The sequence below is a fragment of the Syngnathoides biaculeatus genome, chromosome 6, assembly GCF_019802595.1.
Source record: "Syngnathoides biaculeatus isolate LvHL_M chromosome 6, ASM1980259v1, whole genome shotgun sequence".
Taxonomy (NCBI): domain Eukaryota; kingdom Metazoa; phylum Chordata; class Actinopteri; order Syngnathiformes; family Syngnathidae; genus Syngnathoides; species Syngnathoides biaculeatus.
The window spans coordinates 1,878,519-1,899,431 of record NC_084645.1 but is presented as its reverse complement, the minus strand read 5'-3'; the positions used below and the strand labels follow the sequence as shown (position 1 = coordinate 1,899,431).

The 20,913-nt window shown below is 42.1% G+C and overlaps 1 protein-coding gene and 1 long non-coding RNA gene across 14 annotated transcripts in view; one reads left to right on the top strand and one right to left on the bottom strand.

The window, feature by feature from the left end:
• Positions 1-20,913, top strand: part of tjp1b (tight junction protein 1b) — a 91,347-nt gene that overhangs the window by 21,738 nt on the left and 48,696 nt on the right. For all 13 annotated transcript variants that reach the window (XM_061823911.1, XM_061823913.1, XM_061823912.1 and 10 more), the window contains one exon: positions 16,369-16,510. In XM_061823911.1, coding sequence (XP_061679895.1) covers positions 16,369-16,510 — 142 coding nt within the window. The remainder of the gene's footprint in view (positions 1-16,368; positions 16,511-20,913) is intronic.
• LOC133502749 (uncharacterized) lies at positions 844-4,558 on the bottom strand. Its single transcript, XR_009795576.1, has 2 exons — positions 4,317-4,558; positions 844-1,133 (listed from the first exon to the last, which is right to left on the bottom strand). It is a non-coding gene; the product is annotated as an uncharacterized LOC133502749 (long non-coding RNA).

Sequence of the window (20,913 nt, the reverse complement as noted above, 5' to 3'; positions counted from 1 at the left end):
TTAACAATATTGTTGTTTCTCCTTATGTGCTCACGCAAAATTAGCCCGAATGCATACTAGTGCATGAGAGGCTCAACTATTAATACAGGCAATTACCGTGACTATTGGAGGAGCGCCAATTAGTGACAGAAATTTGCTACTCGCAGTCGGCGTCCCCCAACCCCCACAAATAGCGTGAGTTACTCCACTGTTGAGTTCACCTTCATGCTGCTCGCATCTGCATTATAGTGGCAGTACTAATACGTGTGCACAGTGACTGCGTAATTGGTGCCTTTCTATGATGCACCTACTTTCCACATTCTACCCCGTTTCTCTTGTCCCGCCTTAAAAATTGTATCCAGCGCACATGGAAAAGGGTATTTGTAAAAACGTGGGAATGAATGTATTACGTAACATCTGAAACAATGCCTGTGCATGGGTCGGTAGCGCGTCAAAGTCTCCACTCCTGAAAAGACAATCCTGTCAAGTCTCTCCACTTGATCTTGTTGACAAGACCGGGCTGCTACCGAAATGGATCGGACGTGGTCTATGCGTGAATTTAACACCATCCGTTGGAGTCCACTTATCATCAACAAGTGGCGCTCTAAAATGAACACTGCTAATGCTACAAGTGTTCCTCCACTTTCTGCCGTTAGACACCTCGTTCGAACAGTATTGCAGCACCGTTTGTTTATTTAGGAAGTAGTTTTGTCAGTTTGTGAAAGCAGGGTCTGACTGTGTGATTCATCCATTTTTGTACAAAAAAGGGCATCCACGCTTGCTGCTCGAATCCCTGCTGTGTGCTTGTGTCGACTTGGCTGCTGGGGGAAGAGATGTTCAATACAAAACCCATTTGCAAGTCAGTATTGTTCTATTCTACATTTTATTTACATTTGTTAAATGAGCTGAATATGCTCTCTAAAATACAACTGGGAGTGATTTCAGGTCGAGCGGCAAACAATTGGAACATGTTTCGTAAACCGGATCATATTTCATAAACGCTCAATGAACCATGCTGTATATGATACACATTCATTCTTTCATCTTATCCTCAGTATGGTTGCGGGCATGCTGGAACTTACCCCAGCTGACTGTGAGAGGTGAGGTTACACCCTGAACTGGATGCCAGGCAATCGCAGGCCACATACAGTATACTGTAAACAAACAATCAGAGTACTTGGAAAAAACCCAGACTGGCACAGGATAAACAAGCAAACTCTACACAAGCGAGCCACGTCCTCAGAACTCTGAGGTAGATGTGCCTCATGTCGTCATATGATAAACAGGGTACAGAAAGCGTAATTTGATAAAAGGACTGAAAAGGGATCTATGTATGAAATGTATATTTGGGAATTCATATTCCACGGTGTATACTAATGTTAATATTCTACGGCATGCTCATATTTTGGACACACTGCTTCAACCCTTTCCCACAAATTGTATTGCCTGGCGACCCCTCCTGGGTGTAGTCAGGCTTTCGCCCCAAGTTGGCTGGGATTAGCTCCAGCGCTCCTGCAACCCTTGTGAGGATAAGCGCCTTGGAAATTGGTTAATTCCTCCTTTTAGATCAATACAGTGGTTTAGGCATTAACTTTTCGATTTGGAAATATGTACTATGAATAAGTCGTGTGAAAAATAAATGCAAATTTAGACTCCCGAGCTACTATTTCGAGTGAGTCATTATGTCATTCATGATCTGAATTAATTGTAAGCGCTGGATGTGACATCACTGACAGGCGAGCTTTTCAATGAAGAAACGGCAGCATCGTATTATCTGATCCCATTTTTAAGTGTTTACATAATTTTCGCATTAATACTGCCCTGTTCCCCGGTCAAATGGTCGGCGCCGCTTCCCGTCCCGCTCGTTTCGCAGCGTGTGGCACTGAGCTTTACACATCCCTCTGCCCCAATGGCGCGTTTATGCGTGCGCGCGCGCCATGTGCTCCGTCGAAATTAGCGGAGGCACGAGTCTGCTTGCCTTTGATAAAGACTGAATAGCTGCAGCTCGCTATATTAGGATTAGTCTTTGCAAACAGATGTTCCTCTTGCCTGCAGTCTTAAAACCAGATTCCCTCCCCCTGCATACAGCCAAAGATTAGCATTAACCTGACTAAATGAACTTTACACTCTGTTGCAGGCCTGCAGGGATAATACAACAAGTCGCATGCATTTATGTAACGCTTGCCTTTATTTTTAACATCTGCCTCACCAAAGAAGAGTGTAGCGTAAACTTCTTCTAGCTATGATCGCGTGTGCCTCTTGCCTGCACCTCTTCCACGAGGCAGGAGCGCTCAGCAAATTTTTACGTTAGTAGAGGCCAAGTTGTGAGGAATGAAGTGTAATATTGCCTATTGATCTGCTGATTAAGCGGAAGCCGTTATTGCCTGAGCTAATCGCGCCGGATTGGTCCTGCAGGCCGACTGACAGAAAGCCAACAGAAAGGCTGCAGCGTGTCCTGCAGCTGTTTAATGGCAAGTGTGTCCCTGCTTTCTTTGTAAAAGCATCAGGCGCATGTTTCACTTTATTAGCAGTCTACAACATCATCGCACTCCAAGATGGAGAGCGCAGGCCGTGGCAGGTCTCCTTATTGATCTGTTTTCTTTTGAAGCTGATTCTTCTTTGTTCTCATGAGCTGCGAAGAAGGACTGAGACTAATGAAGCCGTGATCAGAGGGCCAGGCAAGCTTTTATTGTGTGGTGCACCCTCCTAATATCAAGTACGTTTTGACAGAGGTGGGAAAAAGTCATATATTGTATGTGCAAGTTATAAGCAGAATTGGGTAGCAACACGCTACATTTATGCCATCACATATACTCAAGTAGCATTTTGGTAACATTGTCGCGCACAACTCGTGTTTACATTGCAGACTACAGAAAAAAAAAAACAACTGCTGCAATGTGCAGCGTAGTTTTGTCATTGGCCAAACTTGGGATGTTCAGCCCACTTCTCATTTGAGGAAACACCTTGCTGTATGTTTTATCATCTCTCGCTCTCTTTCGCTCTGCCACACACACACACGCACACACTCAATAAGACCGCTTTTGTAATGCCCCGTAGATGTGTTGTTGTTAGCTTTTATGTCACTTAAAAGCTGAACTGGTGGCAGGTGTGCGTGGAGTCCCATTAAACAGAGTTTCGATGTAATGGGTTGCTTCTGAAAACAGCCGCGCACCAAAAGATTATTTCTTGGAGCTGAATTTCCCTTAATTATTTTACAAGAATAGAATTTACATTAACAAAACTAATATCTGAATTTGTGCATTCTTATTTTATTATTTCTATTTTATTTGACCGTACTCTGATTTAAGAGTCTGAATCTGAAGTTGTTCACTAGCTACTAGGTATCTGAGTAGTTTTTTTTCCCAACCTACTGAGTATGGTGGTTTTTTTTTTACTCAAGTAATTATTTGCAGGACTACTTGTTACTTTTACTCGAGTCATGTTATTCTAAAGTTCTACCCACCTGTACTTATGAGCAAGTTAAGGGACCTCGATCTTCCAGATAGCCCATATTTCAAGTAGTACTGTAATTTTTCGAGTATAATGTGTCCTGAAGTACAATGCGCACCCCCAAAGTTGACCTAAAAAAATCTGGAAAACCCTTCTACCAATGTACAATGCGCACCACCAATTTCCTGCTACCCATATGCTCAGAATATTAGGAATGATCTGTATTTATATTTTGTAATGTTTATACTTGTATCGTTTTTCAAAAAACTGTCCGTACAGCAATCATTAATAATAATCATTGTGCATGTGCTGATTTAGCGGTAATATAATCTTGGGACAGGCCACAGGACACGCTTTTCCTGGTCCCTGTAATTGTCTGAACAGAATCCCTCAACCAACTAAAATAAATACTCAATGACGGCACAACATTTTAATACTGTTGATAACACATATTGCAATCATAAACATGTAACCTATTTAACACTGTTTACACTCCAATATTTGTGCATAAGCAATTTATCCACTACATTACAGATCCTTGGTCAAGTCTTCAAAAGAAGCAGCTGAGTCATCTCCAATCCGAAAAAGATCCATAGCATCTACCTTGGGTGCGTCGCTGTGGAACTCATCATTGATGATTTGAATTTTTTTTTTTTTAATCCTGTTTTAAAACATTTCTGATACCTCGCTCAGGAGTTCGGTATCAAATTTTAATAGGATCGTTGGAGATAGGCACTCAGAAATGAAGACAAGACACACTTCTGGCTACCAACAATTGGCACTTTATTGGTCCCACACAGAAATGGTAACACAAGCACAAGCACAAATCACGTGGCATGAAGCTAAGTAATATCCAACCAGCTCTTAGAAGAATATCCAGCTCTTACCGTGCGCCAATAGGAGGGAGAGCCAACACTCCAGGCAGAGCGAGCTTCAATACCGGCTGGGCGTCCGTACGCAACCCGCAGCAGACTCTACCGAGAGTATCCAAAGTTCTCCTTTTATACTCTAAGCGTGTGCGGAAGGAGGGGTGAGTGGCCAATTCAGCCCGCCTGACGCCACGCTATCTTTGTTCTTGACAAATGGCTTTGCTCAACATCATATATAACATAAACATCGTTTTATGACATTGCTGGTTATCCAAACATCCTTTTATGACATTGCTGGTTATGCAAAGCTATTGCGAAACATATATGAAGCTATTGCGAAACATCTTTTAAATATGGAAAAACAACACAATTAAATTATTCTAACTTCAAATCCCAAGAGTTTGGGTTGGCTATCAAAACAACGTGAGCGCAAACTACATAGAAAATAGTGTAATGGGCACTTTTTAAAAAAAAAAGCGAGCATTTCAATTGTGTGCGCTCTCCTGTTTTTTTTAATGTCCCTGTGACGCTTGTATCACATAGTTTGAGCTCACGTTGTTTTGATAGCCACTTGAAGCCATTGAGTCGAGCTATTGTTGTTTCGGACTGCGGCACGAGTGATGACACATTTCTTTTAAAAGCACCTCCACAACTGGCCGTTGTAGTCGACATTTTAAAACAAACTCACGGGCAGTTGTTTCAGATCTTTGGTTCAGTAGCAACAAGCATGCTACGCTAAAGATCGTAAAATGCAAGCTCCCTGAGAAGCTCAGAGAGCTCAGTTTGGGGGCGCACATTATTGTAATATAAATACATGTGTAACATAAGACATCAAATATCATATCGAAATGTATATGTATACATTTTTTTACCACTCTAGGTATCTGTATATGACTATACAATGTGATTGTATTTTTCATCCATACCTAAATATAATGCACTCTATTTCTTTTTCCTTTTTGAAAATATTTTGGGAAAAATTTGCACATTATTTTTGAGAAATTTCTTGCTCCAAAAAATCAAACTGCCAGTAATGTCCAATGAAAATCTTTTTAGGTTTTTTTGAGAAATCAGTAAATAATTGTGCTGGCAACTGCCCTTTTTCATCACTAACGTTTATATGTTGTCATGTTTTGTTGTGACGTCCGCGACGGACATGGGGGCCCATATTCGCTGTGTAACCACCTTGACCAAAGGAATGTACTCCAGTATACTATACATTTGCTTGACTTTCCAAACCCTATTTTGTTCAAGTTGGTATTATAGCTGGTTATGCTCTCATATAGGTGCACACTCACAGCAACACAGCAGCACCCCAAAATTATGTTCAACAACTAATTAGATATGCAAAAAAAGACTAATTCATGGGAGTGTCAATGATTAAAGTGGAAGAAATCACCAGCCAGCTGTGCCCATCAAAGTCTTTCAGGGCCACACGATGCCAGCAAAAACAAATGACCCTCATTTATATTTTTGTTCATTATATAGCTGCAATTTCATCTGTACTTGTGATAGATAGCTGTACTAACACATTCACAATCACATTGTTATTTAATGGTTCCAAAAACAGTCGCTGTTGCTGTATTGTTTTCCTCAAATAAATGGGTAATCAATATGAAGCTTAATTAATATTTGACCAGCTATCTGTGAGCCAAATTGGAAAGTTATAATAGCTATCTGTAGTGATTTTACAGTGACTAACGAAGTTAAATATTGTAATTGCTGTCTGTTGTTGTTTGAGTTCAAAAGCTTACATGTTGCTTTTTGGGTTTGATCAAAAACACAAGGCTTTGATTGAGTCTAAATGTAATCATCTTCAGAGGCTCTTGCATCATACATTTTTCATGAGGTGGTGTGTGTACTTCTCAATTTAGCATACTGGCTGGCTGAAGAAAGATCCCCAGAGTTAATATGACCAAGATTCTAATGCAGCCTTGAGTACAGGACCAGCCCAAACTTTGTGATGTGCACCCTCCTAATCAGGGATATTTCTAGACCCTTAACATAAGAACTGGACCCAAAAAAACATCCATCCATCTAATTTCTGAGCCGCTTATCCTCAGAAGGATCGCGGGACTGATGGGACCTATCCGAGCTCCTTGCTAAAAAATGTTTTAATAGAAATTCTACAGAAATCTATAGAATTTGTACAAAACAACTTGTTCTATAGAACTTTGACTCTGATTTTCTATAGAATTTCCACAGAACAGGATTTGGGTCCTAAAGTTCTATAGTTTTTTACAAATTCTTTAGAAATGTTCTATAGAAATTTTTTAGCAGGGCTGTCATCGGGTAGGAGGCAGGGTACACCCTGAACTGGTAGCCAGCCAATCGCAGGGCACATGGAGACAAACAACAGTCCTACTCACAATCACAATTAAGGGCAATTTATAGTGTCCAATGAATGTTGCATGTTTTTGGGATGCGGGAGGAAACAGGAGTGCCAGGAGAAAACCCACGCATGTTATGGGCAGAACATGCAAACTGCACACAGGCGGGGCTGGGATTTGAACCCAGGTCCTCGGTTCTGTGAGGCCAACGCTCTAACCAGTTGCTGCCACCAAAACAAACAACCAAAGGAAAAAATCTGAATAATAGAAAGTCAAATACACCTTTTCCAAAATTGACAAAAACAAAGCCTGCTTAAAAAAACAAGTCCTATCGTAGGCTGCTCCATTACTAAGAATGACGACTCCTGACGTGTCATTGCAGTGTCTATAGGGTTTTCCAGTTGTCATTGATATAGACCAATATCAGCTGTCTCTCGGAGGGCCTTGCTAGCCAGGAACACCTAGTGAGGGCTAAGTCATTACGTATGTACTGAGCTTTCCCAACAAGTTGTTGCAGCGTCTAAAGCGTTGCCATTGTTTTGTCGCTGACATGGCCCAGTTTGATCTGGCTCTCAGGGCCCCCTTTAGATTTGGGGCCAAGACAATTGTCAGTTGTCCTGCGGTGTCTTCGTTCTTAATATTAAGCACTTTTGGGTTTACAATCCCAGATGCTCGGAAAGGCACAGACTGATTGTGTTGCAGCCAATCCAGAGTGTGTGTCAACTTAGCCAAAATCAACTAGGATAGGCTGCAACTCACCTGCCATCTTAATGAGGGTAAGTGCAATAGAAAATCATTGGATGGAGGAACATTTTTCTTTTTTCAAGATCAAAAGTTGTTTCATTTATAATTCTTACATTGTTGATGATAACTTTAGCCCAAAATTCCAACAGATTTTGAAGTTCAACGTCATCATATGTGACAGCACCATTTCATGTCAACCATCTTTGCACCTCAGTAAACCTCCTTTTTTTGTGCTTTTCATGACACATTTATGAAAGAATGACCATGAAATGAGCAGAAGAATCGTCAGTGGTAGTTGCAGACTGGAGATTTCCAAGTGCTTTTGTCCAGCATTACTGTGCAAGTGTTGAAATGTTGTCATAGTTTAAGATGCTGCGATTGGCTGGCAACCAGTTCAGGGTGTCCCCCCCCCCTCTTGTCCAATGATAGCTGGGATAGGCCTGGAGCTCAAGCTCAAGCAACCCTTGTGAGGATAAATGGAAAAATGGATGGATAGATAGTTCAGGATGACCACTGAGTGAAAATGTGATTTGGCATGTTTTATTATATAGTCGCTCCTTTGCTAGACAAAAAACAATTAGCTAACACATTCTTGTCAATTGATAACAATAGGTCAAGGCATATATGTGTGTGTGTGTGTGGTCACAAATGTGTGCGCGTGTGTGTTTCTGAATGGAAGTTGGACAGAATTGGAAGTCTGAAGATATTACTGAGGAGATGTAACACTTGGCTTGTGTACTGAATGCATCCAAGCAGATCCAAGGAAAAATATTTTTTTCCCACCTCAATCCAAAGATCCTATTCTATGTCTGTCTCCCAGTTCTACCGTATATTATTTTTTTATATATTGTTTCCCCACTTCATGTTTGCCTGACAGACATTGAGTGTCATGTACCACCCCCCAAAAAAAAAAAAAAAAATCCTACCTTTTTGCAATGGCCTGACTGATTACCCCTGCTATCAAATCCCACTGGCAGCGTAAATGATATTGCATCACAGTGGAAAGAGAGATATATTCAAATCACTAATTACCTCCGCCAAACAGATTAGCATTAGCATCTCTTTCACTTGTTTGTCTGACTGTCAGTAGGATTATAGAAAAACTAGATGGGAGCTTGATTTTTTTTTTTTTTTTTTCGTAAAACCTGATGAGGCTGAGTGTGAGTAATGAAGGGAGCCATCACATTTTGAAAGCATCCCAAACGCAGTGCAGATCCAGGAATTATCTTTAGCGGTGCGATACATTTTGTTGATGGAATGTTAGCAGTATTTAAGTGACATCACAAAGTGGGGCGAGGTGGTGAGTATCTCTCAAATGAGTCATTAAATCTGAATAATGGGTAAAAATTGATTGATTGATACACTGCATATACCAATCAACCAATATGTGATTGCCTGTAATGATGCAAAAATATTTTCAAATCCAATGATGTATCTATATCCATCCATCCATCCAGCCATCCATTCATCCGTGTATAAGTACTAAATTGGCAAAAGTATTTGCTTACCCATTCAATCGGAATCAGGTGTTTCAATCACTTCCATGGCCACAGGTGTGTAATACCAAGCACATAAGCATCCAACTTATTTTGACAAACAAACATTTGGGTAAGAATGAGTTGTTTTCAGTAGTTGAGTGAATTGCACCGTGGAACTGTTACCTAATCAACAAGTCCAGTCATGAAATTTCCTCACTTCTCAATATTCCACAGTCGACTATCAGATGTACACTATTATAAGATCGTAGAAACGTTTGGGAACAACAGCGACTGAGCCGCAAACTTGTAGGCTGACAAAACTGGACAGCTGAAGTCCCATGGCTCCGTTTTGCTGAAACTCTTACTCTGAAGGAACAACAACTTGACGTGGACTGTAGAATTAAAACTACCCACAGTTATCGTACTACGGTGTACTTTAACCCAATATACAGTACTGTGAAAATAAAATACCAACGGTCACTCTAAAATTATGGGAACATACTGTAATCCACAGTACATATACAATAATAATAATAATAAATGAATTAATAATAACTTACTAATGTGCACCCTCGAATTAGAGAAATGTACTGATTAATTAGAGTGACTAATTGCAATCCACATTATGGGAGTATACTGTAAAAAAAAAATGACGGCAAATGCATTGATTATGGTGACAGTTCAGTAATTCAAAATGCGGTACTGTACTGTTAAAATCAAGTTACAGTAACTGTACCGTTAAGTAACTGTCAATTACTTTTGTCCATACTGGCAGTAATTTACAATTGTTGATTTTGTACAGAGGAATTCTTTAATAAAAATGCCCTTGAGAATACATTTTATGTATAAATGCACAAGAGAGGCGGCATGGTAGCTCAGCTGGAAAACGTTGGCCTTACAGTTCAATCCCGGGTTCAATCCCAGACCTGCTTGTGTGAAGTTTGCATGTTCTTCCCGTGCCTGCGTGGGTTTTCTCGGGGCACTCCGGTTTCCTCCCACATTCCAAAAACATGCAACATTCATTCGACACTCTAAATTGCCCTTAATTGTGATTGTGACTATGACTGTTGTTTGTCTCCGTGTGCCCTGCGATTGGCTGGCTACCAGTTCAGGGTGTACCCTGCCTTGTACCCGATGACAGGCCTGCTAAAAAATTTCTAAATAACTATAGAACTTTAGGACCCAAGTCCTATACAATTTCTATAGAAATTCTATTGTTCTGTGCAACATTGCTCCTAGGTGTGATTGTGAGTATGGCTGTTTGTTTCGATTTCCATGTGCCCTGCGATTGGCTGGCAACCAGTTCAGGGTGTACCCCGCCTCCTGCCCATTGAACGCTGGGATAGGCTCCAGCACTCCCGCGACCCTTGTGGAGATAAGTGGCTAAGAAAATGGATGGATGTACAAAAGAAATGCGTTCTTTCCTGAATATTGTCAGTTTTTACCCTCATGCTTGGTAAAGAGTTTAAAAATGTAGCTAAGACCATTAATGTCACATTTCTATGCACTCGTGGAAATAATTAGCTCCACGTTTTTGATGATGATGAGTTAATCAAATGCCAATTTAGATTCTTTCACTTGTACACTACATCAGAGTAGACCCCGTTGTTCAACTCTGTAACAGTCAGCTCTTTTGTGGCCTCAAGGGTTTGACCTGAAGTCCGTTTCCAAATCAACACAGGGGGAAAGAAATTTGTGTAGGCAAAGGATAGCTCCAGGGCTGAGACACAGTCCAAGCTTGCTAATGTTTGCAATCTTGTTTAGAGCACAGCCTTAGCTCGACTGTATCTGACTGCACAAAAGCTTTTCCATCCAGTAAGCACCTTATCTGCCTCGAGGCAATATTGAATTAATGCAGAGAGGAAAGGGGAAACCATGTTGTCTTTGCACCATCTCTATTAATTCCTTTCTCTAATAATTTCTCATGCTGAGTCTCCAAATCCTGGACGCTCCTCTGGGCTTTGTGCAGAAGTCACTCTTGGATATCGGTCTCTGGATGAGACGTCCTTGACATCATGACACCGTAGAAAATATAAGACATCATTATTACCACTGCCGTATATGTAACATGTACATTACACTGAGAATTTTGCCACTTTTGAACACTGGCATTGTGAGGTAAAATATAAAATATTACATAGCACTATATTCATTATTGAAGTCCAACACACTCCAGCTAAGCCACCATGCCACGATTATTGAAGTCTTTCTTTAATATGAATGATTTGATTGGAGGTGACTATCAGCTATATAATATATACACTATATTTTCATTGGTAGTATCTTTGTGACAGCCCCATTTTTGTTGAGAATGTCGATGGTGTTGGACTGTCTGCGATGGTACAGTCGCAAGGAACTCTGAACGTGAGGAGCTTTGCCGCCAACGTGGAGACGAATGTGTCCCGGAGGAGATTTGTGAGGGATAAATGTCTGCGCTATAAAAAGTAAAGTAAAGCGAATGGGATAACTAAATGGGATGTTTCTTTATGTACCGTGGGAGGAAAAGTATGGCGATCCTTTGGAATTTAAACAAATCACTGCATAAATTGGCCATAAAATGTAGTCGGATTTTCATCTGTATCACAAGAGTACAGTCTGTGTAAACTACTACTAAACAAACACATTTCTAAACATTTAATACATTTGATTACATAATTACAGGAGAAGGAGGAAAAAGGAGATGAACCTTTGGATTTAATACCTGGTTGCTCCTCGTTTGACAGTAATAACCTCGACCAAATGTTTCCTGTAGTTGCAGATCAGATGCATACAATGATCAGAATGGATTTTGGACCATTACTCTTCGCACAATACTGTAGACTCACCTGACTTTGGTGCGACCAGCATGGGTTCAATTCCCACTCTGTGACAGTGTAAATGTGACTGACAATGGTTGTCTGTGTCTATATGTGCACTGTGACGACCTGGCGACCAGTTCAGGCTGGAGCTTCATTCACTAACAAGCTCAAACAACAAGAGTAGCATGCGGGAACAAGCATCGGCCATAAAGCATATATTTTCCAAGCTTCATTAAATGTCTCAGCAAGGTCGGTCTTGGGTGGGCTCAGCCGGCCAATCCTATCCTGCTGTTGTGTGGGCAGGAAGCAAGCACAGCTGCGCAGAATTTACCACCAACATCTTTCATTTAAATTACCATTTCAATTAAACTGGCAAAAAATGGCAATTTTGTCATAGGTAATGAATTTGTGAGTTAGGAACAAACTAAGTGTGACAGGATCCCTTATCTCAGCTGACGGCTTTACAAATGTATTAAATGTAACCTCAGCAGCTGCAATATAAACGCTGGTGAGTTTCATAGACTACTCCAGTATATCAATCAGTGTGTATCTGACTTACCACCCAGCTATGTTTTATGTTAAGTCGTTAATTATGAAAACAGTTCACCTATCATTTCATGTGGTCACCATTTTGTGTGTTGGGTTTGTACCCAAAAATTGCAAAAATTAATTCAGTCTCTGTAATGTCACTCAGAGCAACTTTGTGTGTCAACACAGACCCTGTCACGTCCCATCGGAACGAGAGTAGGACCCAAATGCAGGACTCGGAAGATGCAAGCTAGTTCAAGAAACGTTTATTATATGCAGAGGTAGGGGATCGAGCAGGCAGTCTGGTGCAGCAGCGGTAGTTGGGACGTCGGGCGAAGAGAGCAGGTGAGCGGGCAGCCAGGAGTCGGTACACAGGAGAACAATCAAAGCAGGCAGAAGTAACGAAGGAGTCAGGCTTACAAGGTTGGTCGGAGAACGGACGAAGGTCGGTACACACAGGTTCGATCAGGGATACCAGAGCACACGAACGGGACATGAAGATCAACGAACTGGCGCCGGCCAGTTGTCATCGCGGTCATATAAATCCACAGCATAATCAGGCTGCATGAGGCGCAGGTGTGCACCTTCCAATCAGCGCACCTGCGCGGACAACCGCACAGCTCGTGCATGACAGTACCCCCCCCCCCCCCCCACAAAGGCACGGCTCCCAGACGTGCCTAAACGAAAAAGACAATTAACACAGGCAGGGGTGGACGGAGGAGGGCACCCCCCCGAGGCTTGGTCAGTAGGCAGCCGTGGATTGGTCACCAACGAGGCCAGGTCATGAAGCGGCTGGGAGCCATCTGGAGCGAATAGGATGATGGAGAGAAGGACCAGAGCCATGACCGCCATCCCGAAGTCTCTCCAGCTCCAGGGTGGCTCCACAGAACTCCCCAGCTCCTCCTGGACAGCAACGTGAGAAGGCGGCGACACCATCGCCTCCTCCTGGACAGCAACGTGAGAAGGCGGAGGCAGCATCACCAACTCCACCTCCTCCTGGACGGGAGCGTGAGGCGGCTGGGGAACTGTCGCCACCTCCTGGACAGGAACGTGAGAAGGCGGAGGCAGCATCACCAACTCCACCTCCTCCTGGGCGGGAACGTGAGGCGGCATCGGGTCAGTTTCCACAGCTACGTGCGCTTGGCGAGGTGGCGAGTCCGTTCCCACTGCGACGTGCACTTGGCGAGGTGGCGAGTCCTTTCCCACTGCGACGTGCACTTGGCGAGGGGGTGGGTCGGTTTCCACGGCAACGTGAACGAGAGTAGGCAGAGAGTCAGTCGAAACTGACACGTGGGCGTGTCTCGGGAGCGGGTCAGTTCCAACTGCCACATGAACCTGCGTCAGCAGCGAGTCTGTCGCCGTTGCGACGTCAGCGTAGCTCGGCTGGTTCGCCAATCCTTGCCGGACCTGGGCCATGAGAGCCGCCAACTCCGCTCTGCCGCTCTATCTCCGCCCACATTTCGCGGCGGAACGCCTCGTGATTTGGAGACTCCTCCTCCCTCTGGGCTGGAAGCTTCGCCACCAGCTGCGGGTCTGCCAGTTTCGCCGTTGCTGGCGAGGAATGGGAGGACGATGTCTTAGTTGCCGCTCAGTGGGAGGCGTCTCCTCTGGCCGCCACCCGGAGGTCCCGGGTAGATGGCCAAGCGGGTTCCCTCATACGGATTAGTGTACTTAAACCTACCGGGCGAAGACGTTCAGGTGCTGGAAACGCGGGGAGATGGAACAAACTGACTGGGATGAAAGATCGGACGAGCAGATTCATAATCGGAATAATCGGAGTTGTACTCCAGCAGCTGGTCATACAAATCACGGTCCTCCTCATACTCCGAAAAGTCAGAGTCCAGAAGAATATGAGGAGCCGGACGGGTCGTGTTCGGGACGTATTCATACCTTGCTGGCGGAGCGTAAGATACGGAAGCGGAGGACATCAGGGAGCCTACCCGGATCAAACAGGCTTGGTCCTCTGGCAGACGGTCTACCTTGCGTCGGTCCCGGCGACGTCGGGTCTTTCCTGCTGGGTCCTGTGTTGGCCAGTTCGTTCTGTCACGTCCCATCGGAACGAGAGTAGGACCCAAATGCAGGACTCGGAAGATGCAAGGTAGTTCAAGGAGACACGTTTATTATATGCAGAGGTAGGGGATCGAGCAGGCAGTCCGATGCAGCAGCGATAGTTGGGACGTCGGGCGAAGAGAGCAGGTGAGCGGACAGGCAGGAGTCGGTACACAGGAGAACAATCAAAGCAGGCAGAAGTAACGAAGGAGTCAGGCTTACAAGGTTGGTCGGAAAACATGCGAAGGTCGGTACACACAGGTTCGATCAGGGATACCGGAGCACACGAACGGGACATGAAGATCAACGAACTGGCGCCGGCCAGTTGTCATCGCGGTCATATAAATCCACAGCATAATCAGACTCCATGAGGCGGAGGTGTGCACCTTCCAATCAGTGCACCTGCACGGACAACTGCACAGCTCGTGCCGGAGCGGCAGGATCATGACAGACCCAAACAATAATTCCTATTGTTACACTGAGTTTAAATGATGAAACTTACACAATAATGTGAGACATTGAAGGGACGTGCTCACTAGACAACCCCCCCCCACCCTAACCCCTTCTGCAGGCTGAGATCCAATCAGGTCTTGTTTTTGCTGTTTATTTTTTATTTGTTCATTTGATGTTATTAATTGAAAAAATGTTCTCATTTTTGCTTGATCTGGAAATAAAATGTCTTCACCCTTTTCTGGGTCCTCAAACAAACATAAAATGAGCTTGCTATTTTTAAATGTCAGTACTGTTTTTCCAGAATGGATAGTGAAATGTTTTGAAGCGACCTTTGTTGTTTTCATGCTGCTCTGTGGGGTGATGATGGTAGAGATGTCCCTTCCTGTAAATGAGTCATTACATTGCAATTGAAAACATGAATGGAAAAAAGGCCGCATATTTAAAGCCAAATGAAGTGGCTACCCTGGCTGGCTCTCCATCGTTAGTTGTTCAGAGGTTGCGTAGTGGTAATTTGATTAAATGCTGGTGTTTCTTTGACATATTGGCAATAAGCCGACGGTCTCCCTGCCATATTGTAGCAATAGTCCTGTTTGCAAAGTGCCCATGCGTAGGGAGCCATAGTGTTTCTTGATTGTAGAAAGAAGCTTTGGTTTGTGATGCAAAACCCACACAAATGGATGAATATGATCGGAGGCACATACCTCTGTGGCGACCATACATGGAAGACGCCAAAAGAGAAGAAAGCCTCCTTCTGGTTCAAATAAGGAAGATCATGCCATTTTTGATTTTTGAGCCACATTATCGAGATCGCAGGTGTCCAATTCGAGGCCCGGGGGGCAGATCCGTCTCCCCACGTGATTTTTATGTGGCCCATATAGGCAAATCAGTGTTGACTTCCATGATTATTGTGAAAATCTCTTCCAAAATTCAAAATTAAAATCATAAATGATAATATCAATACATTTTTAACCTTTTTGTGTTGTCAAACGTGAACAATGGTTGAAAACCCCATTCCCCTTGATTTCTGATTTAAAACATGTTCAAAAACTTCGTGTTTAAATAAGATGAAGCGATTAAAGATTTTTATGGTTTCACAGTCGTAGCGGGCCACTGAGGGAAACCATAACTACAATGTGGCTCCGAGTTTGACACCCCTGGTCTATATTTTCTTCCATCGTCCTTGGCAGAAGTGCTTAAGTTCCTGGCAGGTGGAGTCGGCAGAAAGAAAGATCAGAAGGTTTGGAGCAAGGTGAGGGGTCTCCTGCTGTGCTGGTCTTGATTTGAGGAGAGGATGATTTTGGAAGGGTAAAACATTCCCTGAGAATGTGGATGATTGGTCAACCCAAGTGTACCACTACGTTCTTCTCACCATGACCCGGCTTCAGTTTGGTTAACAGAGCTGATGTGGCCATTTTTGTGTGAAGCGATGGTGATGTCTGACAGGAAACCAGCCCCCCTTCGGGGTCCTTGTGATATTAAATCCAGCTGTAGATTTCTTTGAAATGTCCGTTTAACCAGTTGGGTTCGGGGTAGAGCCGTGGCCTTTGGATAAGAAGGAACGTCCCCGCTGTGTTGTTCTTCCCGTTCTTGAGCCCAAGGCCGGTTGTCCCGCTGTGATACAAATGAACTGTATTGCTTTTGTCGTGCTCTGATGGAGGGCTGTTGTTTTTATTTGTCCCGCTGACTTCAGGATACACCCCAGTCCGACCGCTGGCTCTGTCACAGCCGCCTCATCTGTGAGCACCGTTCAGGGCAAGCCGTCACTCCGCCGCATTAAGGGCCGAATACACAGGAGCAAGAGCCTGGACAGCATCGACCTCCTGGACTCCAACGTAAGTCACATAAGATGTCACATCTATGTAAACTACAGGGAAGGAATTCAACGTCTTGTAAACACTTGGATTGAACTGGAACCAATCATATTAACTGCTATATAAAAAGTATTCTATTTTGGTATTCTTTTTGCATGGGTGACATGGAAACTTCAGAGCAGCCTAATTTGTAATAAATAAGCACCTGTTATGTCCTTTATCATTAGTTTGTATGTGTAAATTGTATTTCATAACCTTATTTGATTGACTGGTGACGAGTCCAGGGTGTACCCCTCCTCTTACTCAAAGTCACCAATAAGCAGTAAAAAAACATGGAGGGAAGGGTTAATTACATTAAAATAAATCAGTAAATATAAACGCATCTATTGCAATGTTGTAATTAATGCTATACTGCTATGTTACAAAATATACATATGTAAATGTTTATCAAACCCTGTATAGGTGTTGGTACAGCAGTATTAAATACAATACTATAATAACTAAAAGAAAAGGTTTGTGTAATTTGCAGATGAATGTGTTAAACATTCTTGACATCTTTGATCTCTAGTTTTGTGTTTGAAGCAACAATTTCCAAGTTAACATTATCACAAAAAAACAAAGACAAATGTTTTTCACTATCATATTGAATTGTTGCTATATGATTTAATCTGGAATGGCATAACCGCTTCACCTGTGCTACCAGTTGGCTTATTTCAATGTCAACACTTTCTGACAAAACTGTCAAGGAAATGGTTACATGTATATTCTTCAAGTATGGTGGCATCCTAAAAATCATGTGGGGGGTTTTTTTATACATAAAAAAACATCTTTAATTTAAGTCTGTGCTCCCACAGATTAGAAAACTGGACACTAATTGTGATGTCAGAAACATTAAGTAGTGCACTCTAAAAAGACTGACAGAATTTTAGATGAGTAATTATATATTGTGATATCTAATAATTTCTAATTCTAATTCTAAAAAAACAAGGTGGTGTGTAAAAACCCCAGGTTTTGTCCAAGCAAACAATAATAATGCTCTATATTTTATGTTTTCATCTATCAGGATTTAAAATACATATTTGAGTTTCTTTGTTTTGTTTTGTCCCAGCAGACCGTGCTGAACAATAAGCACACAACAAAGTTTTACATTTAATTTTTTTAAGTGTTTTATTGGGGATGTCAATGTACTTCCTTGTTTTTGCCAGATGGAAGCATAGATTGTGAAAGCCTCAGGGGAGTAATTTGGGGTTGACAACTAAACTAACAGTGAATTCAGCTCAATGCTCCACCTCATTAAAGTACATAAAAAAAAGGAGAAAAAAACTGAGCTGCTTGAATTATTGATATCACCGTTGGTCAGCAGTAGTGTTGAAGCCTTTGGGGATTTCAATGACCGTAAGATAAAAGATTAAAACCAGTAGTCAGCAAAAAAAAAAAAATGCTTAAAACTGTTTGGAGAGATTGTGCTTTGAAAAAATGTTACAGTATTTGTAATACCACTTTGAGTGTTTATCGTCCCTCCCTGTAAGGCTTAGTGGTGGTGTGATGTGTGTGGAAGAGCCCGAGAGCTTAAATCTGCTCTCTGACATGTTGATTTATTAAAAGCAGTGGAAGTATTACAGCACTGAAAATATGACTGCATACATTATGTGTAAAAAAAAAAAAAAAAAAAAAAAAAAAAAGTGACCTAAGGAGTTTTTGCAAACGTAAATAATTCATAAAAAAAAGGCTTGAAGCTTTTTGTCACTCAGTTAAACAAACTAAACATCAAAAGTGTATTTAAAAAAAACATACAGTAAGTCTTTTAAAGTCTGCTAGTTTAATGCTCACTCAAAATGGTTAGCTTTGATGCCCGCTGTTTAAAACAAAAAAACACAGTGGTTGAGAGACACATGGACAAATAATACATTATGGCTCATATTACAGCATCTTACCGAGTCACATTAATTTTAGGAGCGCTATTCATCTTTATCTATTTAACTGTTATGCTGCCTCCCAGTGGCCAAGACATGCAAACCAGAAGGAGCAGCACAATGAATTGGATTGGAGCAGTAAAGCATGACACACAGACTGTTTATTATTTATATTCTATGTAATTGTTTTTTTCTCTCTATTTTTCTGTAAGTACAATACTATAAATTTCTGTTTCCATAAAAATGATAACACTATAGAGTTGATTATAGCGACACACACGCCACACTGTAGCCATTTTGTCTTTACATCCTGCCACTCAATCATCCTTCAAGCGGCTCAAGAGGCCACTATATCACCTGCGACCGAGGACTCGGCTCAGGGCTTTTTTTTTTCCTTCTGTATATTTCTCAGTACAGGCTGCACGTACGTGCGTTCGCACTAGAGGAAAAAGTTGCTGATGTTCCCAAACTCAAATGCAGCTGATGGAAGGGGTGGTCTGCCTCACAGTGAGTGATGAGACTGCAGGATACTGAGAAAAACCAGACCTGAAGCCACTAGATGAGCGCTGGAGGGTTTTTAATTAGGCTGGTGAAGGTTTTATTTGGTAACTCAATGTTGGCGCCGAACTATCAGCAAATACAAAATAATCAATAGTAGTTCAGTACTTTCTATCGAGTGCTTTCTTTTTTTGTGTGTGTGTTTTGTCTGTTGATAGTCAGAAGAGGATTTTGGCGCTTGGCCCACTCGCGCTGTCATTTGTGTTGGCAAGCCACGCGCCCGTTCACTGAGCGCTTGAATCAGATTTTAATGCTGTGGCTGCAGAAAACACATCAAAGAGGGAAACCGCTGTCATTTTGTGCAACGGAAGCCTTCCAATTTTAAAATATTACAACTGTGCTATCGGGTGCTTGAGGGGAAAAAGCACCTAAACCGCTCTATGCTTATTTCTCAAATGCACCAATGGGACAATTTCTTTCTAATTCCCATGAATTGCCAGAGAATTTACATGACTGATTTTACTATTATGTGTTATTGTGATTCTGCATGATCTGATTATTTTACGTTGTTGACTGCAAGATTTCTTTCATTTGGTTTGTTTTCGGCATAGCTTTAGCGTCGCTTTAACCAGGTGAGCTGCAGAGATAATCGCAACAGATTAACAGGGCAATTGAATGGATGACACATAAGGATTAGGAGTCAAATACACTACAGTGATGCCTTGAGGTGTGTGTTTAATTCATTCTTTGATTATGCGCAAACCTACCTCAACAGACTCTTAAATCATCTTTCCAAATTGAAATGATTGGTAATTAATTATATCTCTCCCACCCCTACCCATGTTGACAAAGAATTATGGAATGAAATCAAGTAATTCCACACCACCTCCCTTTTTCCCCGCTTGTAATTAAGATTTGTGCTGGGGTTAAATGTTCAGCCCTCAGTGTTTCAGCCAGCCAGATGGAAAAAAGTATCAACGCTGAATCTTTTGAAGGCTCTCTGTCTAAATATCATGCTATCAAAAATGTAATTTGTTCAGTCACTCACAAGTGGCACGGTGGAAAAATTGGTTAGCATAGGCGCCTCACAGTTTTCAGGTCCTGGGTTCAAATTTGGCCTTCCTGTGTGGAGTTTGATATCCTCTCCTGGTATTCCGGTTTCCTCCCACATTCCAAAAACATGCCTGGTAGGTTAATAGACAACTAAATTCTCCATAAGTATGTGTGCAATTTTTTTTTTTTAAATATGTGCCCTGTGATGGACTGGCAACCAATTCAGGGTGTACCCTACAGTACCTCTCACCCAAAGTTATCTGGGATAGGCGCCGGGGAATCTGTGACTCTAGTGAGGATAAGCAGTTCAGAGAATGTATGGGTCGTTCACTAATTCATTCATTCAAATAAAAACGCCACATAGATGCTCTGTTCGTCTATCTCTGGCATTTTGAATTTGTTTTTTAGCATTAACATCGCAGACTTTCGTAAGAAAAAGATATGCGGTTGTTTTAAATTTCATGTACTCCTTCGTTTTAAGTTTAGTTTGACAATAGAGCATCTTTTTTTGAAGAGCTGCTGTCTGCCAAACTGCTGCTTTTTAGCAAAGTTTAGTTCAGCGCCATGTTATAGCATTCGTATCTAATATTTTTCCTTACAAGTCAAAGCAAAAAATAATAATAAATCAATCAAAAGACTTGGGAAAACTTGAAAATCAAAACAGTCCCATCTAAAGGTATCACCGCATACCTTAATTTTGTCATGGACTATTGTTACCAATATCTGACCCAGCCCCTCTCCTGCAAATGCATCGTACTGTAACTGCAATGGTCAGATGAAGCAAAGCCCTTTAAATTAGCACCAAAAAAAAAAAAAAAAAAAAAGGCCCAGTGTAAGCATTAATTCGCTACTCAATCAGAGTCAGAAAGTGCTGCAAATGCATTTGCGGGGAGTGTGGCTGCAGCCGAATGAGGCAATCTGCATATTCAGGGCCTGTCAGAGGGAGGTTGTCCCATGTGA